The sequence below is a fragment of the Plecotus auritus genome (assembly GCF_963455305.1).
Source record: "Plecotus auritus genome assembly, chromosome: 4".
NCBI classification, from domain to species: Eukaryota; Metazoa; Chordata; class Mammalia; order Chiroptera; family Vespertilionidae; genus Plecotus; species Plecotus auritus.
Window position 1 is genome coordinate 1,042,821 of NC_137775.1, and position 27,142 is coordinate 1,069,962.

A 27,142-nucleotide genomic window follows, 5' to 3' on the forward strand; every position below is an offset into this window, starting at 1 on the left:
AAAGGTGCGGGCTTTTTATTCACTCGTACGACCACCAGTGACAGAGAGCCAGCACTTGGAAGACTCCCCTGTGAAATACAGGTTTACCAGGAAAACGTTTTCCACGGGCATTTCAACATGCATTGGACCAAACACCCTAAGCACACTCAAACCCCGGCCAATCGAAGCACACACACGGAAGCGACACCTTTCACAGGGGAATATTTACAACTGAGGCTGATGAGAAAGAAGTTCCGGCGTTACCTCCCCATCCCCCCAGACATGCCTGGAGGCCAGACTCTGTCACAGGAAGGACGCGTCCAGGTAAACCGCCCCATGGTCTCTCCGGCAGCCCGTCCCCTCCACCGAGGCCCAGCTCCCACAGAGCACCGCGCCAGCAGGTCACCGGGCTGCCGCTTCCTGAGGGCGGGCAGAGGCGAAGCTTCGCAGGGAGGGCAGACGGGGAAACCGGTGGGGGCACCAGGACGTCAGCGACAGCCGTGTCGTCACGCAGCGCCGACCGTGCAGTGTGGACAGCCCCACACACGGAGGCGGGACAGCGCGTCCAGGCTGCCGGCCCGGGTGCTGTCCTCTCTCCTGCTGGCGGTTATGGCTCAGTTTCACTTGATTTTAGATGCAAATTCCAATGTTCCAGAGCCTGACCCTCACTCTACCACTTCCCTTTCCAGGTCAGGGCCGGCAGGGGTTCTGTGAGCGTGAGGCTGAGAGAATGAAAACGAGCACACACTGACCATCCAGGCTGCGCCCCTGAGATCAACCAGTTAACCCCTCCCTTACTAGTAAAGGTGACTTTCAACAAAAGCCATAATTTAACTGAAATAAAAAAGTACAAAACTGACCCGCAATCACAGCTTCACTTGTAATTACACGCACAGGCACGCGTCACTCGCCCTGTGCAATAGTACCATGGGCACCAGTGACCCTGTAAACACGCGCCCGCCCCGGGGGGGGGGGGGGGGAGGCTCGCTCCAAGGTGACAGCGGAACTGCAGCAGGAAGCTGCCCCGGACACGTCTGCGGCCGTCACTCCTGCTCCACCCACCGGACCCAACGGTCACGCACAGGCCGGATGGAAGCACCGCTCCCCACCTGGACCCGACGGTCACGCACAGGCCGGATGGAAGCACCGCTCCCCACCTGGACCCCACGGTCACGCACAGGTCCGATGGAAGCACCGCTGCTTGTCTCAGAGGCGCCTCGGAACTGAATGTCTCAAGACGGGGTCACAGATGATAACTGAGCTCGCAGAGGGTCTGCGAGGATCGCTTCTCGCGTGGACACGGCAATGACGCGTGGACACCATGACAACCGCACCAATGAACCCCCCCCCGCCCCCGCCCCCGCCCCGGCTCTTTAGGAGGAGCAGAGCTAGCAGCACCCCAGAGCACGGTGACATCACCTCCCGGACGGACGGAAGCGTCTCACCCTGGGCTCCAGCGGCTGTTCCTTCTGCCACAACCGCAGCCCCGCCCGCCCCGACTACGCGGGACCTAGAAGACCAAGGCCACGCGTGCCCGCGAGCCACGGGCCCGCAGCTTCACTGCCACCTTTGGCGTTGCTCTCAATACTGCTATTTTCCCGGTGCCTCCTTGTCAGGCATCTGAGCGGAATTACTTTCTGGGGGACGGGCAGGGAACCGGGTGACGACGGCAATCTCCCACGCTGGGCTCCAGGGAAGGTTCTGTTTAGTTAATGAAAAGTCCATCTTTAAAAATATCTGCAGTCGTTCTGAACACAAGGCACCAGCAGAGCAGACTTCTGGCCACGACTGCCTGGGAAAACGGAAGTGGTGGAGTCTCCGTCTGTCCTCGGCGGTGGCGACGCTCCTTCCTCAAGTGAAGGCGACGTCCTCCAGGTAGTCGGCGACGTCGCTGAGCTGCGACACGGTCAGGTCCTGCGTCAGGTCCTCGAGCTGTGGTTCGGACAGAGGACAGAGGAGCGTCAGCACGCAGCAGTCTCAGATCTCCTTAAACACGGCGCTGCGCCGTGAGTGTCATCTTGGGCCCCACCGCTGCCCGCAGCGCCCCCCCCTTCCTCCTGCTCGGAAACGCGTGCGCACAGGCGCTGAGCCGACAGGTGAAGCGCACCGAGAGCTCGTGGAGGGAGCGGGCAGGAAGGACGAGCTCGTGAGCCCAGGTTTGCTGCGCAGACGCGTTGTCTTCACTGCAAACGCTGCCTCCCTCCCTCCAAGGCCTCCCGCTGCAATCCTCCTCCAAGGTCATGGCCCTGAGGGCGAAGGTCACGGCGCTCAGGGAGCGTGCTCGTGGGGAAGGCAGGCTCACGAGTGACGCCCACGGCTCTCCTGGCACCAACATGCGATCCTGAGCCGCCAGCTCACACATCTAAGTGCATCCTGCTCTCTGCCTAACCGAAAGGCCCAGTGTGGAACCCCAACACAGACCCCAGTTCTACCCTGGCTCCATTTCTGCTGCGCCGTCTGCCCTGGGTGTGTGGTCCCCGCCCTGCTGTGCAGAGCCCCGACACCGCAGGCAGCCCCAGCCGCGCCGCCTGCCCCCACAGGCACGCTCGCACCCACCTGCGTGGTGCCCTCTCTGAGAACGGCTCCTCCTGCTCCGACTGTCCACACCCCGAGGGTCGGTCCGACCCAGCCCTGACCCCTGGCCCGGTAACACGGACGCCCAAAGCACCTCATCAGTGACAGAGGGGGACAGTGGACACAACGCACACCCTCACTAAGATCTGTTCAGATTTGAGCCAGGCCCATCTGCCGTCATTTCCCGCCACGTTCCGCTCTCCCTCGTCAGTGTCGCTCCTAGAGCCGCCTGAACCGAGCAGCCCGGGCCCGCGCCCCCCACTCTGCCCGACCTTGTCGCTGGTGTTGGTGTCGTCCAGGTCCGCAGACAGGTCCTCCTCGATCTCCTCGCCGATGCTCAGCTCGCTTCTCTCCGAGCGATGGCTGGTGCTAATTCCGGGGAGAGAAGAACAGTGACGGCAACTCCCGTCTCAGCCTCTACCCGTCAATAGTGTCACATCACATCAACTTCATGCCTGATCTACCTGACCCTGGAAACCCCTGCGAGGCAGCAGGGCCAGTCAACGGGACAGACGAGAAAAGCAAGGGCCACACTGCCTCTCAAAAAGGCAACCCACCCACTAGCCAGCACCCAGTTACAGACACACGCCCGGGAAGAGGGCCCTGCCGGGCACCTACGCCGCTCAGCCTCCGACTTCAACTTCCTCATCATCTCCACCACCACCACCACCACTTCCAGACGCCTGACGGCCCAACTCCCGTTACCCCACCTACACGCCACCTGAGTCAAAGATCATGTGAGGGCCACGTGTTTCAGGTAGATGTGGCCGTTCCCACGAGGCCAGGAGGGTGGAGGGTGGAGGGGAGTGGAGATGAGGAGAGAGGGAGGGGGAGGAGGGGAGTGGAGATGAGGAGAAGGAGGGGAGGGGGAGAGGAGGGGAGGGAAGGGGGAAGAGGGGAGCGAAGGGGGAAGAGGGGAGGGGAGGAGAGGAGGGGAGTGGAGATGAGGAGGGAGGAGGAGAAGGGGAGTGGAGATGAGGAGAAGGAGGGGAGGGGGAGAGGAGGGGAGGGAAGGGGGAAGAGGGGAGGGGAGGGGTGGAGGGGAGGGGTGGAGGGGAGTGGAGATGAGGAGGGGGAGGGGAGGGGAGCAGGGGAGGGGAGGAGGGGAGGAGGGGAGCAGGGGAGGGGAGGGGAGGAGGGGAGGGGAGGGGTGGAGGGGAGGGGAGTGGAGATGAGGAGAGAGGGAGGGGGAGGAGGAGGAGTGGAGATGAGGAAGAGGGGAGGGGAGGGAAGGGGGAGGAGGGGAGCAGGGGAGGGGAGCAGGGGAAGAGGGGAGGGGAAGAGGGGAGGGGAGGAGGGGAGGGGAGGGCCCTCATCCTAGGGAGGCCTGTGCCCAGACTCAGTTCTTCAGCTACTTCCATTCATTCTCCTGAGTTTCCTGAACACCCACATCCTGATGCAGAATGTACCCACGCTTCCAGGCCACATGCAGCTCTGGATCACACCCCCCCCCACCCCCGGTCACTCTGAACAGGGCCACGCCCACTGAAGCAAGCCCCGGGTGATCCTGTCACTCTCCTGCGTCCAGAAACGGCTGACAGTGCATCTTGTAGTCCTCCTGCTTCCCTTACCTATGAAAGTCATCCGCATAGTCGTCGTCCTCTCCAGCCCCTGGGAAGTTTAGGGAGAGACACATGTTATCCTATATAATGAAAGCCTCATTAGCTAAGGGTCCGACCGTGCGTTAGACCAGTCGCTATGATGTGCTCTAACCACCAGGGAGCAGACGCTCCAACCGGGGTTAGCTTGCTGCTGGGGTCCTGCTGATCAGGACTGGGCAAGATGGGCCAGATACACCCTGGAGCCCTCCCGTGGTCCCTCCCCAGCCCCGATCGTGCACTGGTGGGGTCCCTTGGCCTGGCCTGTGCCCTCTCGCAATCCAGGACCCCTTGGGGGATGTCAGAGAGCCACAGGCCAGGCCGAGGGACCCCACTGGTACATGAACCCATGCACTGGGCCGCTAATATTTATATAAACACACTTCACAACTTATCTACAGTTAAACACACACATTTCCTTCCAAAAACACACATTACTGACTAATGCTGCATCATTACGAAAGAAGACCCAAAGATCAGAAATAACATTGTTACCATGTATAAGATCTAGTACAAGCAAATAACAAAGTAACCAAGAAACAGTACAGTTATTCCCATCATGACATGTAGTTAACATGGTCTTTTATTCCCAGCACTCAAAGCTTCCTCCTGTTGCATGTTTACTCATTATAATGTCATCTCTTATCAAAACCAAATATTCGGTCACATTTCCAACTCAACAGATCAACTTAAAAGCGAGCAGAGCGAGAGCATCCTCGGTGGGTGTGGGCGCTGCCCCGTGACCTGGGAGCTGGCCAGTGTCCTGCTGTCCCTCAGCTCTGAGCTGTGGCACCTGCCTGTCCAGTCCAGGTCAGCGCAGGGTCCTGCCTGTGAAGGGCCGCAGACCCAGTGCCCAGTGAGCATCAGGGAAGGACGTCACAAGGGCAGGGCCGCTCACAGACGCAGCCGCCCCACAGGCCGCCCCACAGGCCGCCCCACAGGCCGCCCCATGGCACTGAAAGTGCACCGAGGCCCTGACAGAGCGCACGGCGGATGCCACCCCTCGCTCCCGCCATCTCCTGAGGGACAGCTGGGGACATGGCTGTTGACAGCTGAGCAAACCCTTAGGGCCCATGAGAGCCGCCCTCCCCATGAACAGTGGCACATGGAAGACATGCAGAATCGCGTGTGGCCACTGAGGGAAGAGTGGGGACCCGCATGGGGAGCCCATGGGTCCCTCGAAGGCCAGACCAGGCACTGCTGGGGGTTCAAGGTCTGGATGGACAGACAAGGTCTTCCTCTCCTGATACAATCCCCTGGTGGTCCATCTTTTGTCCCACACAAGTGTGACTGCTGGGTCCCCTGAGGCCCAGCATGGCTGAGGGGGCGTCCCTGACCTCATGGAGCTCCCCCTCTAGTGGGAGGAAGAGGGGGCCCAGGTCAGACGCTGCGAGGGGTCCTGACGTCTCTGAAGGCAGCTGAGTGGAAACCTAAGGAGGGTGACAGGGGGACACATCGTGGGAAAGTGGTTCCAAGGAGAAACGTGTGCAAAGGCCGGGATGGAGACGCCGTGGTGGCAGGGAGGTCCGTGAGGAAGCTGGCGCAACCACGGAGGCATCACGGGCGCGGGGCAGGTGGGGAGACAAGGAGGGCGCGCAGGGCGGGCCTGGAGGCCGGGTCAGGACTCCAGCGTGAATGCAACGGGGGGGCCGTGGAAGAGGGCAGGTGCCGAGGTCTGACTTCTGTTTCCCACACCCTGCAGCCACCGCAGGAACAGGGGTGCCCAGAAGGCCGCAACAAAGGGAAGGGAAGCTGATGTCGAAGCGAGGCCCAGGCCAGAGGGGAAGGGGACTGCGCTGAGGGCTGGGGCGCGCGTGTGCTAGAGACCCGAGAGATGCGTGTGGGGGGAGGAGAGACCCCAGAAAATGAAGAATCCAGCGGCACTGCACAGATCACGGCGACAACGAGTCCGAGTCCCTGCTGCTGGCGGAGGGCGGCCGAGTCCCCACGACCGGCTAGCGGGTGGCGGCTGCCTTCTGGGGGGTGGTGGGCGGGGGCCTCCCTGCACACTCGGAGTGGCGGAAGGGTCAGCTGAGCCTGTGGGGCTGCTGCTAGGCCCCTCTGCCTGTGGACGAGCCCCGGCACGCGGGCCGGGAAGCATCCACTCAGGAGGCGCTCCCGGCAGGCTGGCCACATCCAGGCATTCAGGTTTTTTCCTGAAAAGTAACCACGTCCGAGCGATGCGCACTGACGGTGATCACGTTACCTAATCCAGGGGAGCCGGCGCCATCGTTCACCACCTTCAGGTCTTTCAAAGCTGCGTGTGCCCTTTTACCTGCCAACAGGAACACACTCGCATTAAATCAACGTTAGAAAACAGCCATTTCTTCAACGTGTCGATTGTTTCTCCCCCGGAACAAGGGCTTCTTTACGACAGAGGCTTCCCCAACGAGAAGATGACAAAGTGTGCCTAATGACTGCGGGTGCAGTTCTTTGCTGTGACTTGACCCTCACGGTGTTTTTGCCCACTGCTTGCCTACTAGAAGCCCGGTGCACAAAATTCGTGCGGGGGCAGGGGGTCCCTCAGCCTGGCCTACATCCTCTCACAATCCGGACCCCTCGGGGGACGACAGGCCTAAACCCACAGTCGGACGCCCCTCTCGCAATTAGGACGCTGCGTGCACCAGGGACCATGCTTTTCACACAGGTGAAAGGCATCTGCTGTTGTGTGGGCAGCTGCATTGTTTCGCCCCGATTATAAAAGTAGTCCCTAACATGATCCTCTGAGGCAGTAGTACCATTCCCCCATCTTATGGTGGAAACGCTGAAGCAGAGAGAAGTGAAGTAACTGGCTCTGTCACACAGTTATAAGTGTCAGACTCAGGGCTGACCACAAAGTGTGCAAACAAGAGTCCATGCATGTCCTCGCTGCATCCTCCTGTGTTTTCAGTGTTAGAGCGGCCTTGCCAGGTTTTAATTTTTAAATCCAAGAGGCTGTTCCCAATATTTAGGGTAGGGTCCCTAGGCTGGCCCATGATCAGGGCCATCTGTGGGGTGACCAGCAGACAGGGCGATCAGGAGCCCCCGCTGGCACCCACCTTGGCTGATGGCCTGGTGCCACCCACTGGCCAGCTCCCCCCCCCCCCCGCCTCCCTTTCGGGGGGCAGTGCGCGTCATAGCAACCGGTAGTCCGCTGTTCCGTCGATTTGCATATTGGGGTTTCATTATATAGGATGGCGCCCCTCTAGGTGTGACTGCACAGACTAGTCATTCTGTCACATTACTTCCCTTGACCTCTAAATTTTGCATCAATTCAATCACTATTTCATTTCCCAACCTGACCGACTCTCACTGGTTTTACTTCTAAATCATTCGTCCCTAATCAGCATTAAGAGTGACCCGCCTAGCTGGTATGGCTCAGTGGATAGGGCGTCGGCCTGCGGACTGAAGGGTCCCAGGTTCGATTCCAGTCGAGGGCACATGTGCGGGCTGTGGACTCGATCCCCAGCAGGGGACATGCCAAGAGGCAGCCAATCAATGACTCTCTCCTCATTGATGTTTCTCTCTCTCTCCCTCTCCCTTCCTCTCTGAAACTAATAAGAATATATTTTAAAAAAAGAGTGACCCATCCTGACTCTGGGCTCCGTCACTGAAGGTGACAATGGCCATGGGAAAGAAGAGAAAGGGGAGTGACAGGGCCACAGTCTCAGGTCCATGGCTAGCTGACCACATGGTTAGGAGAGCCACAGAACATCTCGTGTCCTGGGATACCCTACAGCTGTACCACGTAATGCAAAATTGTGCAAATCACACTGGAATTCCCACACACAGAGCTCGCCCACTTTTCAGAAAACTCACCCGGAAGAGGCCCAGCTATACTCTAACACTGCTGATTAAACCCTCTGTCCCCTATGACGTAGGACCCAAGCTCATCCCCACAGCTCCGTGTCTGAGCACTGGGCCTGTACCGTGTGGGGCGGGGCGGAATGTGTGGGCAGCCCGGCATTCCTTGCAGCTGCAGCCCCTGTCCCTGCTGCACAGGACACACCAGGTCCAAATCCCCCTCACACCCTGAGGTGACCACTGTGGCACCACACAATCTATAAGACACATTTGAAAAATGAATTTAATTAAATCCTACTCAAGTCAATCTAAATGTCCACGAGAGATGGTTTAAAATTATACCTCTACTAGAGGCCCGGTGCACGAATTCATGCACCAGCGGGGTCCCTCGGCCTGGCCTGTGGGATGGGGCCAAAACCGGCTCTCCAACATCCCCCAAGGAGTCCCAGATTGTGAGAGGGCGCAGGCCAGGCCAAGGGACCCCTCCGGTGCACGATCTGGGCCAGGGAGGGACACGGGAGGTTGGCCAGCCGGAGAGGGACCGCGGGAGGGTTCCAGGGCATGTCCGGTCCCTCTCTCAGTCCTGATCGGCTGGACCCCAGCAGCAAGCTAACCTACCGGTCAGAGGGTCTGCCCCCTGGTGGTCAGTGCACATCATAGCGAGCAGTTGAGTGGCCTTAGCATATCATTAGCATATTACTCTTTGATTGGTTGAATGGACGACCAGACACTTAGCATGTTGCATGTTAGGTTTTTTTTTTATATCGGATAGCATGAAAGACAGCTAAAATGTCAACTAATAGTGTCTTGGTGGCATAGGAAAAGCGGAATACAGACCGTATCTTAAAAAATCAACCAACAGACCACCACATTAACAGCATCTACCTCTGAATGGTAACGTTATGGGCTGTTTTTATGATTTTACATACACTTCTCTGAAAAAATAAGCAACGACCAAATGCTCCATAATGAGCTAGAGAGAAATACATATCCAGTGCCACCTCTGCAGCCAGCACTCACCTTCCGAGTCTTTCAAGGAGGGGGCTCCCGGAAGGGAGCCGAGACCACTCTTCAAGGAGGGGGCGTCGGCGAGCGAGGTGAGGCTCCCCCCTGGCTTCCCAGGGTCACTTCTCCTAACAGGAAACAAGCGCAGTCAGTGGCGCTCTGGCCTCTGCCCGGCACAGAGCAGCGCAAGCAGGCCTCACAGGACATGCAGAACACACACAGTGCACGGCACCGGGAGACACCGCTCCCCCTCCCCCTCCCCCTTCTGTGCGACATCCAATTGCTCCTCCGCATCACTGTTTGTGATCCTCTCAGAAGCTCTCCTACCCTCACACCCACCCTCCCAGCGAAGACGAAGGCTCTGCAGAAACCCTGTCCCCGACATCACTAACTTCCCTCTTGAAAACTGACTGTTCTCGCCCTGGCCGGTGTGGCTCAGTGGATAGAGCGAGCGGACTAAAGGGCCGTGGGTTTGATTCCAGTCAAGGGCACATACCTGGGTTTCAGGCTCCATCCCAAGCCTTGGTCAGGGCACGTGCAGAGGCAACCAATCGATGTGTCTCTCTCACATCGCTCTCTCCCTTCCTCCCACTCTCTCTAAAAATCACTGGGAAAATATCCTCAGGTGAGGATTAACAAACAAAAAACCCCCAGGACTGTTCTCATCCACATACTAGTACATGCATACTGTTCATTTTCCCGCTCTAACGGTTCTAACCCCACCCCGCCCTCCAGCCCCACCCATTCCTCTGCACCCTCCTATAAAACTCATCAAAAAAGTATTCCCCACCTACAGCCTTCTCCTCTGTCCTTCCGGAGCCCGCTCGGACCCATCAGCACGGCCCCAATGCCACCATTGACCAACCCAAACGTCAAGGCCATCCTCGGCCTCGGGCTGCTAAACGCAGAGCAGGTTTTCAGAGCCAAACACGGCTGCTTGGCCAGCCTCCTGCTCCGGCTCAGTGCCCTGCCCGCTTGCTCCTCTGCGGGCTGACCTGGAGATGCTGCAGTGCCCACGGCTGGTGACCCCGGCAGGCGCCCAGCTTTCCACGCTCCCTAAGGCCGAGTCCCTAATGCGCATCCAGCCAGAGCTCCCTCCACCCGGCCCACCCCCTCTCACCTTTCCCGGGACCATCTTCTCCAACCCAGCAATGGGAATGGAGCTCTCCTGTCCCCTGGCCCCACCCGCGGACCCCTCAGCTCAGTCAAGGGCTGTTTCCACCTTCCAGGTGCTCAGCCTGGAAACCCGGAACTTCCCTGGGAGCCACTGCTCTCTGAGCTCATCCCTCTGCTCCCACTCAGGACATAGGCCATCTCCTCCTCCTCGCCATTCCACGTCACCTCTCCTGGGGTGGACGACCCCGCCACTCCGCTGCCCAGGCCTGCAACTTGGCGGCCAGGACTTGAGACAATGCCTGCGGACCCAGCCACTCTGCTGCTCAGCTCCAGCTCCCAGTCTCCCTCAGAGCAGAGCCAGGCCCTCCTTTGGGGTCCAGCCCCTGTTTTGTGACTGGCAACCCCCCTGCACGCTGTGCCTGTCACAGCTGTGCCCGTATGGCTGGCCACGAGAGGCTCAGGACCCCCTGCTGCGGAGTCGGGAACACCTGGGCTTCCTCACTCTGGACGCATTACCACATCGAAGGCTTTGATCACACAAATCAGACTCACGTGTCTAATAAGTACGCAACCTTTAGCAGCTCACTGCTTCTTAACTGTAAATAAAGCACTGAGAAATTACCTGTTTCTTAACTGTAAATAAAGCACTGAGAAATTACCTGTTTCTTAACTGTAAATAAAGCACTGAGAAATTACCTTTTTAAGCCTCTATTCTGATAACCCAAAAGAGTCGACTCACCAACCGTAAGTTTTTTCGGGTTTAGGAATGGGATCGTCAAAGAAAGAATCTCCGTCCAGGTCATCTTCCTGTGGACAAAGGCCAGCTTTGTCTTTGACATCCAGACTTCTGTTGCCTAAGAACGGTCCAGTTTCTGTTTCATGGGCCAGTAAGTGAAGACCGCTTTTGCTCTTTGGTTCTGACGAGGAGATGCTTGTGTCACTCTGACTGGCAGCACTGCTGGCTTTCTAGAAAAAGACGGGGAGAGGCAAGGTCCCCCTGGTGAAATAAAACTGTAAGAGGTGTTTTAAATCATCAAGAGTCCTGAACGGCCGCACCCCGAGCATGAGTGCCTGAGGCCCTGAGGGCGGTGGCAGGGGCTTGCAGTGAACTCCGGGGGGTCCAGAGCAACTACGGCCCTCAGCTGGCCCCAGGCCTCGGGCGCGGCCAGGGGAAATGTCAGAGAAACAGGTGGGCACCACTCCTCACACTCCCCGAAGGAACCCCATGCTATGCCCACTCCATTTATTCATGACTCCCACTTCCTCTTCCGCATCTCTCCCTGCCCCGCCAACGACCGTAAGTCAGTGTGCCCGACGTGAAAGCAAAGGAGGCTTAGTTCACACAAACGAACCAAGAATTACAGCAAAGTGAAGACAGCCCTTTCCACCCAGAGCCCAGCACACCCGCACACCAACCAGGGGGCCGCCGCTGCGTGCGGGTCCAAAGCGGAGATCTGCCGCCAGTGCAGCCCTGGCCTCCACTCAGACCTCAGAGGGCCCCCATCGCAACTCCATGTCCATGGCACGTCCGGCCAGCCCCTGAGCATCTATACCGGCCAGACCCTGTGCGTCTACACCGGCCAGGCCCTGTGCGTCTACACCGGCCAGGCCCTGTGCGTCTACACCGGCCAGGCCCTGTGCGTCTACACCGGCCAGGCCCTGTCTACACCGGCCAGGCCCTGTGAGTCTACACCGGCCAGGCCCTGTGCGTCTACACCGGCCAGCCCCTGAGCGTCTACACGGGCCAGCCCCTGTGCGTCTATACCGGCCAGCCCCTGTGCGTCTACACGGGCCAGCCCCTGAGCGTCTACACCGGCCAGCCCCTAAGTGTCTACACCAACTTTCAAGGCCCTCGAGCGCTCGCCCTCCTGTCCCAGCCTGCACGCAACAGCGCGTGTTCCCGTGTCTCCAGTTGGCCCTGACCCTCACAACCTAACCGGAGTCTGTCCTTCACCGGTTTCTCTTTGCCCTTAGACATGCCTGTGTTATCGATATAGTAACCAAAACCTTGATTCCTAGAATGTCTATGAACTAGAAAAAAAGTTTTTCCAAACTAAAGATTTAATCTGAACTGCTCATGACAGACACATTAAAGCCAAAGAAAGTTTTCCAAGTTTACAAAACTCATGCAAATTCTCTTCCTGCCCATGCCTTATCCCCCCAGCTTCCTTCCCCAAACACACCAAAGGCAGTTTATGACCCGAGACTTACTAATAAATTAAGAAATTTTACTACAGCTGTCTCTCTCTCTCTCTCTCTCTCTCTCTCTCTCTCTCTCACACACACATACACACACACACACACACACACACACACACGTGTTTAATTCATGCACAGAGAGAGTAAACACTGTGTTATTCTAGAATCACTGAAACCCAAACCCTTTCTAGCAGCTCAGTGGTCCCGGAGAAGACCTATTCCCATGCTCCCTTCACAGGCGGACCTCCTCAGGTGCCCGGAGCCAGCGCTCTGGCTTTGAAACAGACTGGACGGCCCGCACAGCTGCTCCATGCTCAGCCCTAGGAAGCCAGCTGCTCGGGGTCAAAGGACAGTAGTGCCCAGAAGTCAGGTGTCGGGTCTGAAGCAGCCAGGAGTGGACAGCTGGCCAGGCTGAGTGCTGGGCACACTGCCCACTGTAAGTGGTCCTGCATTCAGAATGGATGTGTGTGTGTGTGAGTGTGTGTGTGAGTGTGTGAAGGGAATGATAAAACCAAGGTGTCTGTAATAGACACAGAAACATCCCCCCATCCCAAACACACACACACACACACACACACACACACACTCACACATCACTGCCCTAAATCAACGTGACACTGGTCTTATTCCAGAATTTTGAAGAAAAAGGAGCAACGATTTAAGAAATGGTCCTTTTTAAAAGGACTTGAAGCAAAAAATACCTCAACACACACGTTTAAAAACACTTGAAAACTGATTATGAAAAGGCTGGCCCTCTATATTACATTTAACATGAAGATAAAAAGCATTTTATTCTAAGTATTGAAAACATAATCATCTAACATTCAGTTTTCCCGAGTGAGTGGAGCTACCAAGGGCTGCTGTAACTTCCGACACTCCTTTCAGACGACAGGACGGTTTACAGGGAGACAGGGAACACTCGGGGGTCAGTGTCAGCATACTGTACAACGTTACCTCACTAAAGAACTGCCCCCCACTTACCATCTGCCCACCTTGGCTTCTAATTCTTCTGCCCACCCTTTACTGACCCACAACAGCAAAACCCAGATACAGCTTTTATCTGACCCACGTTCAATTAGGTCAAAGCTTGGGTTTCGCTTTGCATGCTGACAGGCTCACTCTGGAAGTGCCCATCAGTTTTACATACACGTGAATGACTTTTCAAAAGCTCACCTGGAATGTGAATTCGGGCCTTCTGCTCACAACAGAAGCCTCAAGGCACCCCGCAGGCCTTGCTGGGCGCCCCAGGGGGTTCATGGACAAGCAGGGCGACTCCCAGGGCTTTGCCCGTGGGAAGTGCTGTCCTGCTGCATGTGAACGGCGCCCCCTGGAGTCCAGCTGTGTACGCCCACAATGACACACACACACACGCAGCTTGGTATGGGCTAGTAAGATGTTAGGATGGTGGGGGATTAAGGGCCGGAACCTACTGCAGGCACAAGGCAGAGCGGAAAGCAGATGGGTGACGGGCTGAGGATCACCTATGCGGCTGGAAACGGTGCTGGGTACCACAGACTTCTAAAGCAATCCCACAACTAGGCCAGGCTGGGTACCACAGACTTCTAAAGCAATCCCACAACTAGGCCAGGACGCAGAGGAAACCAGGATTCAAAGCGACTGAGGCAGTATCTGCGGCTCAGGCGACAGGCCACGGGCCCGCACAGGCTCTTCAGGCCCCCGGGGCTGCGGCGCCTGAGGCCCTGCCCGAGCAGGTGTCTGGGCCCAGCTGCTCCGGGACCCGGAGTGACATGGGTCTCCCTCCACGTGCTGTTCCCATGGACCCACTTCTTCAAAACGTTCGGACCACGACACCAACAGGATCACACGAGTGTGGTACCATGAACTATGCTCCTACGTCCAAGGAACTGACTCAAGGCATCTATAAAAACATGCTGGGTTATGTTTCTAACGGCCTTTCTTAAGGTGTGTCACCTCTCCGATCCCACTGTAAACTCCTTACTAGTAAGTGAGGACCATGTTCACTGTCTCGCCCAGAGCACTGAACATGAGTTTCTCTATGCAAATGTGCAGACATACTTGCTGAATGGCATTTTAAAACATCTCATATGGTAAGGCATGAAAATAGTGTGAATGAATGACAGGAATTCGCCGCTGAGCCAGCAGAACGAAGGCAGCCAGCACGGCGAGTCCTCGGGGTCTCTGCTGAAACCAAGCTCACCTGCACTCTGAGCCCCACAGACTGAAACGGTAGAGAAGGATACCTTATTCTAACGCGTGTAAGAACCGACGGACTGACACTGCTTCTCAGACCTCGGACATTTAAAATTTAAAAGTGGCCCGGATGCAGGCTTGGTCCATATTTTTGTGATCTTAGGGGAGGACGCAGCGCCGGCAGCAGGCAGAGCGCGCTGCGGCTCCGCCCTCCCTAGGGCTCTGAGGCTGAGCCATGAGCACGGGGTCACAGCTGTGCACACAAAACATCCTGAGGGAACTCAGTCTCACCTTTAATTTTCCGACAGGAATGTATCAAAAAGCCGTGCAATGTTCTACTGACCTCAGATGAAAATTACGTAAAGAATACGTACATGACCATCCATCCAAAAAATAAGTATTTTCAACTTCTTTTGTTGCCAAAAAACGAAAAATCCTTAAAATAAAACTGACAGCACAGTTTAAAAATGTGACAGTGTGACTTCCACCTGGATAAACGGAAGGTCAAACTACTTGTTGTTTTATACCACCCCGACTCCATCCTGTCTGACTACGGAAAGAGAGGGTGACATTTCAGAAGTGACCCGCAATGGGGCGCAGGCCTGGAGGGCCCGTGCGGGCCCCTGCCCCGGAGGCTGCTGTCCCTCTGCCCTCATGCATGTTACCTTGGCACCAGACTTCTGCCCGCTTGTCTTCTTCTTACCTTGTCCTTTATACCTTGGTATCTGAGCATGAGAATAAAACGACGTTTTACCACAAAGTATTAATCTTTCACAATAACTAGTTCATAAACAAACTAACAAGGATTCCTATAGAAAACGTCCTTAAAATGGAGATTAACATGTTCCTTTAGGGAACCCACTCCTTTGGTCTTTTTACCTCTTACTCAAGGGGTCCAACTCATGTTTAATCACCCTGCCCAATTGGTCTAGCCTGACCTCCGCGGACAGACACGCCCTCCGTGTGGACAGGCCCACCCTCCGCGTGACAGACACGCCCCCTGCGTGGACAGGCCCGCCCTCCGTGTGGACAGACACGCCCTCCGTGTGGACAGGCCCACCCTCCGCGTGACAGACACGCCCCCTGCGTGGACAGGCCCGCCCTCCGTGTGGACAGACACGCCCTCCGTGTGGACAGGCCCACCCTCCGCGTGACAGACACGCCCCCTGCGTGGACAGGCCCGCCCCCCGCGAGGACAGACACGCCCTCCGTGTGGACAGGCCCGCCCCCCGCGAGGCACAGACACGCCCCCCACGAGGACAGACACGCCCTCCGCGGGGACAGGCCCTCTTCCGTGCTCACTGAGCAGCCGGAGACGCCAGGCTTGAACTCCTGAGCAGCTTCCTTTCAGGCCAGGGCCCCGCCCCCCTGCTCAGGAGCACAAAGCAGGCCCCCAGGGCTGGTGGGACCCTGCACTGGGCCCCCGTCCCAGAGTCCCTGGGGCTCTGAGCAGGAGGACAGCAGGCAGAGGCCCTTCCAGAGCCCCTGACGGCTCAGGCACTGAGAAGGAAGGACGCCGGCGAGGAAAGGGTGAGCCAAGTACTGGCATCCAAACCCAGACCCGTGAGCACCACGGGCGTTATGAGCCCCGGCCCTCGGAGATGAGCTGCAGCGGTTCCCCGTGGGGTGACTGAGGCTCCACGGAAACAGTCAGACGGTGGAGGAGTGGGGGCCCCGCACTCCTGTTCTCTAGTCCACCTCAGAAACCCCTCACTCCTCTGGGACCGGGCAGAGCGGCCATTTTCAGTCTTTTCCCTCATGGCCCACGCAGACTAACGACTAAAACGCTGCGGCACACCACACGCATTTCTGCCAATCCGACCCCAGACTGCTGTCATTTTGGCTCGTTCACACTGGACGGCCATGCTGTGTCGCTGCTGTCATTTACATGTGACCGCCTGTGGGGAAGAGGTCGGTGCGACACCGCATGCCGGAAACAGGCTGGCGCCCACGGGGGAAATCGCTGGATCAGAGCAACACTTCCTAACTGACTTAGTGTGTCAGCTTCTCACCGTGACCCTTACCTCCTAAAACTGTTTCTATAAGGGCAGTGAGGACAGGCAGAAAGATCTTATCTTGAAGACATACCCATGGGAAAGGTCAGTCTTGCTAATTTGCTTTAAGAAGTGATTACTGACAAGGCCCTGGGAACTAGTAAGTTTGTGGGGATACGTGTCATGTTAACCCCTAAAGCCAGGGGCTTTCACAGAAGCAGAGCTTCTGACAAGGCTTTTCTCTCTGGTAGCCGCTCCGAGGGACTTCGTAAACTCGCCCTGAGCACCGAGGGAAAGCCTTAAAGGCCCCTCCCACAGAGCAGGCCACTAACAGGCGCCCCAGCACAACGGCCTCCACATTCAGACACCACAAAGGACCAACCACATCCGACAGCAGCAGGAGTCCCCACCAGGGCCCGTGTCCAGGCCCCCGACAAGCCCTAGGCCCCCGACAAGCCGCCATCTGGCAGCCCTGGCAGCATGTCACCCCCTCTCCCAGCCCCGTCACAGACAGCGGACCTACCAGCCCGGCCGCCCCAGGAACACTCTGGACTGCTCCCGGGCAGGGGCCAGAGGCCCGGTCCCCACACACTCGGCGCAAACCCACCCTCCAGTGGGTCAGGCTCTTCAGCGCGCTCTGCTCCAGCGCGTCCCAGACACACGTGCCTCCTGACTCGTTCTGCCGCCAGCACGAACACCCTGGACTGTGAACTCCAGTGTCCACCCAGTTCACTTTCTATGATACCAAACCCCTGAATCAGGGCCCTAACTTCAGCCACTCAGAAACCACACACCAATATGGCCCGAGCTCACAGACCTCACGAATCCTCAAAACGGCTCATTACTACAAACACCCGTCAGGCTTACAATCCCGGACTGGCACCCAGCTACACTATTCAGCACAGCGTTCTACCCTCCTGAGCCTAACCTTCTCCCGTTAGGAATGTACAAATGAGAAGTAATGCTCAAAGTACCAAGTCAGTCCAATATTCTACAATTTTACCTAATTGCATATTCCTTTTTATGACACAAAATTCAAAAAACTACCAATTAAAGCAAAGTAATTAATGCTTAAACACCTATACTTCACCCAAAGGAAGCGAGCAGGGGCAGAAACTAAACAGGAGTGTGACGCGTGAGCCGGGGAGGAACCGAGCTGGGCGTGCCGGCCGGGCCGTCCCGTGCCACCGACTCACCTTACTGGGGCCCGTGTGCGCGCTCAGCTTTCCTTCTGGCGGCGGTGGTGGAGAATGCGCATCAGCCAGGTCCAGGGCGCCCTGAAACATTCCGTTCAAAATGAACACGTTTACACATAAACACACTGATCCACCTCACACAACTTCGGCATTTAAAACTACTCCACATGTCGGTATGTTGATTTCTTCCTAATTAACGTCAATACCCTTGTTAGATTTCCCCAATTTTAATTTAAAAAGCGAAACACACTTAGAGTCTGATGAGCTGCCAAGCATTCCCTCCGTCAGCCTGCGCTTTCTGAGGCCCCTCCCTGCCTGACCCCCCAGTCCTGCCCGACTCCGCAGACACCCGCTCTGCCCGGGACTGGCTCCGCTTCCTTTGTCTCAAGAAACCTCTCGCACAGCTGCTCCCGATGGGCACCGCTCTCTTCAAGGGCAGCCCTCCCTCCCTCCCTCCCTCCCTCCCACTTCCCAGGGCACCGGCTCCCGCCCGCCCGGCCGCCCCACGCCCTCTGAACTGGCGGGCACACAGCAGGACAGACGCCTCAGGGAGCAGACCGGCAGCCCCCTGGGCTGAAGAAGGAGTCGGAGCGACAAGCCAGCAGCAGCAGAGGAGTGTGGCAGAGGGACCAGAACCAGGACTCTGTCCCGTGTCGCTTTCACTTGGTTAGGAGGATGGAGTCACCCTTTCACCCGGACTCCAGCCTTCTGGTGGCCTGACCCGGGGGGTGATCGGGGAAAGGACTGAGCGGGACCCAGGGAGCCATCCGAACAGCAATGGCCACAGAATCAGAGACGGGAAGGGTAACGATGGCCACAGAGGTACGGTCCCCAACACCCAGCACTGCTCCCCGAGCCTCACACAGATGCCTTCAGTCCTCACCACACCCCCACCCGGCTGCCTTCGACACCTCCACTTCCCGGGAGGAGCCTAAGGCGTGTGGCTGAGGAGGGCCACACACAGGGCGTGGCCGAGCTGGGTGGGAAGCTAAGCAGTCTGGCTCCAGAGTCTGGGCTATTCCCAGTGGCTACAGAAGGGACAGCGGACCTGGGAGAAAACGTGGGCAACCAGCATGCATGCATGAGGTACACCGGGGAGGGGAGGGGAGGGGAGGGGAGGGGAGGGGAGGGGAGGGGAGGGGAGGGGAGGGGCGGGGACGGGAGGGGAGGGGCGGGGACGGGAGGGGAGGGACAGAGCACACAGAGGTCAGGCCACAGAAGCCAGGAGAGCTGTCACCAGCATTTCCAGACTGCAGCTCAGGAGAGGGGAGCCTTACATGCAGGTTTCTTTGTCCACTAGCAGCCAGCACAGTGCCCATCCCGTAATAAGCGCTCACCGACCTTGTCGAACAGTTATGAAGGAATGAAATCACAGTGCACGCATGCGGGGTCAGCAGGGAGGTGAGACTAGTCAGAAAGGATGGTGAGCACTAGTCAGAAAGGATGGTGAGCACTAGTCAGAAAGGATGGTGAGCACTAGTCAGCGGGAGGTGAGACTAGTCAGAAAGGATGGTGAGCACTAGTCAGCGGGAGGTGAGACTAGTCAGAAAGGATGGTGAGCACTAGTCAGCAGGGAGGTGAGACTAGTCAGAAAGGATGGTGAGCACTAGTCAGCAGGGAGGTGAGACTAGTCAGAAAGGATGGTGAGCACTAGTCAGCAGGGAGGTGAGACTAGTCAGAAAGGATGGTGAGCACTAGTCAGCGGGAGGTGAGACTAGTCAGCAGGGAGGTGAGACTAGTCAGCAGGGAGGTGAGACTAGTCAGCGGGAGGTGACACTAGTCAGCGGGAGGTGAGACTAGTCAGCGGGAGGTGACACTAGTCAGCGGGAGGTGAGACTAGTCAGCGGGAGGTGACACTAGTCAGCGGGAGGTGAGACTAGTCAGCGGGAGGTGAGACTAGTCAGCAGGGAGGTGAGCTAGTCAGCGGGAGGTGAGACTAGTCAGCGGGAGGTGACACTAGTCAGCGGGAGGTGAGACTAGTCAGCGGGAGGTGACACTAGTCAGCGGGAGGTGAGTCTAGTCAGCGGGAGGTGACACTAGCCAGCGGGGAGGTGAGACTAGCCAGCGGGGAGGTGAGACTAGTCAGCGGGAGGTGAGACTAGTCAGCGGGAGGTGAGACTAGTCAGCGGGAGGTGAGACTAGTCAGCAGGGAGGTGAGACTAGTCAGCAGGGAGGTGACACTAGTCAGAAAGAATGGTGAGACTAGTCAGAAAGGATGGTGAGCACTAGTCAGAAAGGAAGGTGAGCACCAGTCAGAAAGGATGGTGAGCACTAGTCAGCAGGGAGGTGAGACTAGTCAGCGGGAGGTGAGACTAGTCAGCGGGAGGTGAGACTAGTCAGAAAGGATGGTGAGCACTAGTCAGCGGGAGGTGAGACTAGTCAGCGGGAGGTGAGACTAGTCATCGGGAGGTGACACTAGTCAGCGGGAGGTGACTCTAGCCAGCGGGGGCAGGATCCCTCCACAGAACTGGGTGGCAGCAGCCTCAGACACCCACACTCCCAGTTTTCATTAGCATGGGCGCTTAACCGATCTGAGTGTGTTTCACTTTGCTTCCAAGGAAAAGTCTTTTATTTACACCCGCCTCACCGCACGGAATGCGGGGCTGCCCGGGGCAGCAGTGATTAACCGGGAGATAACGAAGCAGGGGCTGCACTTACTTCCCCACGGGCGGGCCCTCTCTCCTTCTGCTGACAACGCCTGATCACTTCCAACAGCAAGGGTCCACCCACAGTGCCTTCCGCTTCAATAATACCCAAGTCCCGGGCTAAATTCTCTCGACCTTCCAGACCTTGAAACTAGGGCAGAAATAAGATGCAAAAGCAAGCTATAAGTGCACAGATATATAACAAAATTACTCAGAACTTAAAGAAAAGTATTTTCAGAACCTAAAGACATCTTTCTAAACTCAGACTGTTTTTCTAATGAATGAAATGTCCGTTTTAAAAAATTACATAGATATATTTGGGGGGGGACTGAAGGTGGCCACAGAGCCCCATTCCCCCCGAGCTCCCTCCCAAACACGCACTCACTGAAGAGAACAGAGTCCTCAAACACCCACACGGTTTAATGGCACTTTTTCCACAGGAAGCACATGTGTGTGACATAAACACATAAAATACAAAGCCACCACGTGGGCCAGCTTCTATTTGGGTTTCTGCGTATAGAAAATGCGAGAGTCCGGTTGCTTCCATTTGTTACTCCTTTCACCAACCTCCACACTCAAAGTTCACACTAACAGCTACAGTCTAACAGAACAAGCAACTTTACGACGACACTCCCTCCTAGTTCAGTAAAGCAGGGGGCCTAGAACCCGCCGCCGGCTCGGGTGATGTTTAAGAAAATCAGGGAACTACAAAAACATCTTTATGTAAGACACTGCAGCTGTCAAATGCTAACTTTTAGCTGTTCATGAGCTCATCGTTGTCAAAGGCTACAAAGGTGAGGTGACAATCATTCTTACCGTGCTGGCTTCCGGTTGGAAAACGGCCAAGGTGAAGTCAAGATGAAAGAACTGGAGAAACTCTGCCACCAGACTAGCCACCAGCCGGCCTGCGGGGCGAGAGAGGCGGTGAGCGAGCCTTCACGCCTGAGCCTCCTGACACCGAGAAGGACGGGCTGCACTGATGGGAGGAAAGCTTCCACATTGTTAACCATGGATTCGTCTTTGCCATGTACAGTTAAGTGATGGGAGCCGGTCTCCCCTTGTTCTCACTGGGGTCCTAGGTCTGGCAGCAACCAGCGGGAAGACACTGTGACACTCCACTTGATGGTTCTGCCTCTTACAGTGACACTGGCTTTATCCCAGGACCCATGGTAACCAAAGCAACCTAACAGCAGTCCAATAAAATCTCATTTTAAGTTATAAGGCCCTATAAGAATCAGACACCACAAAATAATCTGAAATGCCTGATTTCTCCCCAATAGTCAGGGTTTGAAAAGGTACAGATAGACAAAATAAAGAAGAAGAGCTGAACATCTTACCATCTTTCGTATTTAAAAACTTTTTCAGGCTCTCATTGACTAAAGGAGTTTTGTTCTGTTAAAAAAAATAAAATACTGTCAGTGTCATGTGTTTATGACGAGAACTACAAAATGTGGATTAACGTATAACTTTCTGGCAAAGATTTAAGTAAAATATTGTCACCCATACAATTGTGGTTAACCCCATTCCACAACTATTGATCACCAAAAGAACTGCTTTGTGCTACTGAATAATATCTCAAAATCAATAAAACAAAGCCATATATGAAGACTTATATCATTTTTAAATGTTTTATTAATTGCTGACTAAAGTACTTTAGAAGCCAGGTCTTCAAATACTCATGTGAAATAACACTTATAAAAACTATTATTATTTCAACTATATGAATTTTGATACTGTCATCTTAGCTATCAACCATTATGACACACCTGAACAGGACTTTAATTACACACTTGCCATTTGCAGTCCACCTATAGCAGGTCACAGGACTTTATGTAGTGCATAGGCCAACTGATTTTTATCATTAGACATTTGAGTCAATAAAAAAAAGACTTCCAGCACATCAAAGCTTCTTCCCGCAGACCGCAGTGACAGGCACCTGGCTGAGGAGTGGTGGTGCCCACTCTGGGGCAGCCCGTGTCTGGGCATGTCGTACAAAGGTGAAGAGGCCCTCCACGTGATCACCCGCCGAGGTACTTCCTCAAGAGAGGAGAGGGCAGGGCCAAGCAACACGCATGCACACGCATGTCCCAGCAGCCTTGTTTCTGAGTTGAAGGCTGGAAACAACCCACCGCCCACCAACAGGTGAGTGACGGAACGGATGGCAGACGGTCACACAGCCCAGCACGATACGGGACCCCAAGGACCACAGGAATGAGTCTGTAAACTCATCATGCGGTGTGAACGCAGCCAGACCAACACGTAAAGAAAGGAGAGTACGTGCTGTGCGATTCCAACGGCCCAGCTGTCAAGCCCTTGGGGTGCCCAGGCTGGAGGTGGGGTGGGGACTACAAAGGGGCGTGCAGGCGCTTGAGAAAGCCTTTTTCTTTAATCCTCACCCGAGCATGGTTTTGTGGACTTTGGAGAGGGAGAGAGAGAAATACCAATGAGAGAGAGAAACATCGATAAGTTGCATCGGGTACCCATCCTGACTGGGAACTGAACCGGCAACTTTTTGGTATGGGGACTACACTCCCACTCACTGAGCCACCTGGCCGGGGTGCCTGAGGAAACCTTTCAAAGTCATGGAGGGAAGGCAGGGGAGGGTGGGGGTAAGGGGGGGAGATCAACCAAAGGACTTGTATGCATGCATATGGGCCTAACCAATGGACACAGACACCAGCGGGGTGAGGGCATGAGTGGGGGGTGGGGAAGCAATGGGGGGATAAGGACACATATGTAATACCTTAATCAATAAAGAAAAAAATTTAAAAAAATAAAAGAGAATCATCAACCGGCTGCCTCTTGCACGCCCTCTACTGAGGATAGAGCCCACAACCCGGGCATGTGCCCTCGACCGGAATTGAACCTGGGACTCTTCAGTCCACAGGCCGACGATCTATCCACTGAGCCAAACCAGCTAGGGCTGTACCTCAATAAAGTTTTAAGAATACTCAAAAGACACGAGGAGGGTAAAGATCACAAAGGTACTCAAGTGGGCTAGTGTAGGAAGTTTTAAGATGTTGAGTCCACTGAGATATTTAAAGAAATGGAAGGGCAAGATCGACTATGTCCTATGAACAGCTACTGGGAGCAACGTGGAGAAAGGGCTTCAGGGAGATGTGCGGACAGCAGGGAGGGCAAAGCAACCCCGAGAGGAACGAACTAAGCCGAGAGGGCAGCCGAGCCCTCCTCAGACCTCTCCGCACAGAACCGAGAGCCAGGCGGCCCAGGAGGGAGGAAGAGCGGGCAGTGGGACACGCAGGGCTGAAGCACAGGAGGGCGACACGGACGGGAGAACCGGGCCACAGCTGCCGGTGCGGTCAGGGTTCAGGGAGGCACAGACGACAGCTCTGGGACGCACACCGAGCATGCCAATGAGGGAACAGAAAATGAGCACGCCGAGGATCCAGGGAGTGATCAAGAGAAAACAGAACGGAAAAATTCCCAGAAGTCAAAGGAGATGTTCAGGAAGGAAAGAGGAGTAAAGTCCAGTGCCACAGAGTAACTCTGACGGGTAAGGACGAAGAAAAACCGAATTAGGGTTCTTCTTGACCCAGCCAGAGATTACCTACGTGCAGCAGCGATGGACTTACAGGTTCGTGGGTTAAAGGGCGCCTGGAACATGAGAAACTGTGACACACACATTCACTCAAAGCTTGTCACAGGGGAAGCAGAGGGGTCATGCTCCAGAGACGAGCCAGCAGCAGGGCGAGCGGAGAAGCTGAGAGTACCGCGAAGGCAAACCCAGGGCAGGCCGCTGTGCAGCCGGCAGAGCCTCCCCACGGGCGCGGGAGGAGGGAGGCACAGGTGCGTGGGCACAGGTGTGTGGGCACAGGTGCGTGGGCACAGGTGCGTGGGCACAGGGGAGCTGTCTGGGGAGGACACACCGAGAGGACCTGACGCCCCGTGTCTCCCCAGAGACACAAGGCGTCGGTCAAGAGTAAGGTGGAAGCCCCCTGGGAGAACGTATTTGGCAATGATACACCTGATAGAGGGTTAACCTCCAAAATGTATAAGGAACTCATACAACTTAACAGAAGACAAACAATCCCATTAAGAAATGGGCTAAGAACCTGAACAGACACTTCTCCAGAGAGGACATACAGACGGCCAAGAGACATGAAAAAATGCTCAAAGTCACTGATCATCGGGGAGATGCAAATTAAAACCACAATGAGGTATCACCTCACACCGGTCAGAATGGCTACATCAACAAACGACAAGTGTTGGCGAGGATGTGGAGAAAAGGAGCCCTCCTTCACTGCTGGTGGGAATGCAGACTGGGGCAGCCACTGTGGAGAACAATATGGAGTTTCCTCAAAACACTAAATATGGAACTGCCATCCAACCCAGGGATCCCACTTCTAGGACTATATCCTAAGAAACCCGAAGCACCAATCAGAAAGAATGTATACTGTGTTCACAGCAGCACAATGTACAGTAGCTAAGATCTGGACACAGCCCAAGTGCCCATCATAGACGAGTGGATAAAAAGCCGTGGTACATTTGCACCGTGGAATACTACGCAGCAGTAAAGAAGAAGGATCTCTCACCCTCTGAGACAGCTTGGAGGGGCCTGGAGAGTACTGTGCTAAGTGAAATAAGCCAGTCAAAGACAAGTGTCCCATGATCTCACTCATGTGTGGGATCTAATGAACAAAATAAACTGATGAACAGAGTGGATCAGAGGCATGGGAGCATGGAACAGAGTGCGGAATCTCAGAGGGAAGGTGGAGGAGGGTGGGTGGGTGGGAGGTGATCAACCAAAGACCTTGCATGCACATGTGCATAACCCATGGACACGGACAATAGGGTGGGGGTGGGCTGGAGGGGGTCAATGGGGGGAAAAGGGGACATATGTAGTACTTTCAACAATAAAGATTTAAAAAAGAGGTGGAAGGGCCTCGCTAGGGTGGTAGTCTCCATTCAGTGACGTCAGCAACCCTCAGGCTCGGGTGACTTTGCTCTAGAGCGAACAGCACCCAAGGGAGTTGGTTTGCTGAATTAAACGACCCTTAAGACTTTTCCCAGACCAAGTATGGCCAGAGGGTGAGGCTCCGAAGTACGGACCAGGGGCCAGACCGGAAGGCAGCCAAGAGGAGACACGCCGGGCAAACGGCAGAGCCAGGGGAAGGGCGCCCTCGCAGCGACCAGGAGCGGGCACCAGGTCCACGGGGCAGCGGAGGCGGCGGCTCCCGGAGGAGGGGGAACACGGGATTACCAAGCGGCTCTCATGGACAGCAAGTTCCAGGACATCCACTCGGGAGGTGGCGGGACTTGGGGTGGAGAGAAAGAGCTAAATGCACTTACACAGAGACTCGTGGTGGGGCTTTGGGCAGCAAGAGTGCGTGATTGCAAAGCAACTGTGTGGCCGGCTGGTGCGGCTCAGTGATCGAGTGTGAGCCCGTGAACCAGGAGGTCGCGGTTGGGTCTCTCTCAGGGCACAGGCCTGCTTTCCCGCCGGATCCCCACTGGATCCCCAGTGCGGGGGGGGGGGGGGGGGGGGGCGGGGGGGGGCGTGCAGGAGGCCCCAATCCACGATTCTCATCACTGATGTTCCTACCTCTCCCTTCCTCTCTGGAACAAAGCTAATGAATAAATAAACTAAAAACTAAAAACTGTGCGGTCTGACAGTTCTGGGAAAGGCGCACACCAGCGGACGCCATGGCCTGTGTGTCCGATCCCCCCCCAGAAAGGGGTCTGCGACCAGCAAGATTCGGGGCTGGCTCCGCGTCCCCGGGGCGCTCCTCAGAAGCCCGCCATGCCCCCGGGGACGCCAACAGAAGGCTTCTGCCTCTCCTCCTAGGATAAAGCAGCGCAACCCCCCCAGTTCACAGGCACCCCTGCCCACACTGCAGCAAGCAGCGTCCCGGAAAGGTCTGGGGGTGTCGCGGGTTCCCCAAACGCGGCCGTGTCAAGGTGTGCGGACGTCATACCTCTACTTTTTCTTGCTCCTCGAGCGCTAAAAACACGGCCGCTCGGAGCTCAGCCTGGAAAAGAAAAGGGGGTGTTAACGCAACAGCTTCCAGACCAGCCTCCCGGCAGGAGGGCGCACACCCGAGTCCCAGGGGCGCCGTCCCCGCCCGAGAAGCCCAGAGGCCAGGGGTCGCCCCTCCCGAGCGCGCCCCGCGCCCGCTTCCCGCGGTCACGCCGGCTGGTCCCGCGGCGCCTGAGGAGCGGGTCCCGAGAAACGCGCCGCCCGGACAGCAGCCCGCCGCTCGAAGCAGGTGGGGACTTGGGACCCGGGGACCCCGAGCCAGCCCGTCCCCCCACCCCCAACGGACCGGACCCCGGACCCCGTCCGGGCGGCCCCAACGCGCCCGGTCCCTTTGTGACGCCCGCCGTCCGCACAGGCCCTGCGGCCCGCGCGCTCCTCCGCCAGGCCCGGCCAGGCCTCCCGCCGACCTTGATGCGGTTCAGGACCCCGCTGCCCTCCAGCGTCTGCACCAGCAGGTCCCGCAGCTCCGTGTCCTCCTCTGCCACCACCGCGGCCGCCGTCGCCGCCATCTTGCTTCTCCAAGACAACCGCCGAAGCCGCGCCAACGGCCAACGGCGCCGCAGATGCCGCGGGGCGCGCGGCCGAGACCACGCCCCCGGCGCCGGCGCGCGCAGCCCGCCTCACGCTTGGGCGGGGCCTCGGGGCGCTGGTGAGCAAGGGGGCGGGGCCTCGGGCGGAAGCCAGGGGCGGGCCTGGGGCGCGGATGAACGCGGGAGGCGGGGCGAACGCAAGGGGCGGGGCAGGGCGGACGCAAGGGGCGGGGCAGGGCGGACGCAAGGGGCGGGGCGGGGCCTCGAGCCGACACTGAAGGCGGGGCCAGGGCGGAAGGCAAGGGCAGGTGCTCTGGGTGAAGGTGCCAATTCAGTGCCAACAGGAATCCCAG

General features: G+C 56.7%; 1 protein-coding gene across 2 annotated transcripts; it reads right to left on the minus strand.

Moving 5' to 3' along the window:
• Positions 1-26,899, minus strand: CEP43 (centrosomal protein 43). 2 transcript variants are annotated; one of them, XM_080666103.1, is made up of 13 exons: positions 26,667-26,899; positions 26,198-26,251; positions 21,599-21,653; positions 21,078-21,166; positions 20,275-20,412; positions 17,617-17,697; positions 15,092-15,151; positions 10,795-11,021; positions 8,955-9,067; positions 6,358-6,426; positions 4,125-4,164; positions 2,826-2,922; positions 1-1,911 (listed from the first exon to the last, which is right to left on the minus strand). In XM_080666103.1, the coding sequence occupies exons 1-13, from the start codon at positions 26,766-26,768 to the stop codon at positions 1,831-1,833; spliced, it is 1,206 nt and encodes a 401-aa protein (XP_080522229.1). In that variant the 5' UTR covers positions 26,769-26,899; the 3' UTR covers positions 1-1,830. The 2 variants fall into 2 exon arrangements, with proteins under 2 accessions (XP_080522229.1, XP_080522230.1); XM_080666104.1 differs by lacking the exon at positions 15,092-15,151 and having other exon boundaries at positions 26,667-26,875.
• Between the last annotated feature and the right edge of the window lie 243 nt (positions 26,900-27,142).

Bases quoted from the DNA above. Each gene is read 5' to 3' on its own strand.
- CEP43 (XM_080666103.1), bottom strand. From the start codon at position 26,768: ATGGCGGCGACGGCGGCCGCGGTGGTGGCAGAGGAGGACACGGAGCTG. The intron at 26,252-26,666 runs GTCGGCGGGAGG...TTTCTTTTCCAG, and splicing joins GGGTCCTGAACCGCATCAAG to GCTGAGCTCCGAGCGGCCGT. The intron at 2,923-4,124 runs GTAAGGGAAGCA...CCCCGGAATTAG, and splicing joins TATGCGGATGACTTTCATAG to CACCAGCCATCGCTCGGAGA.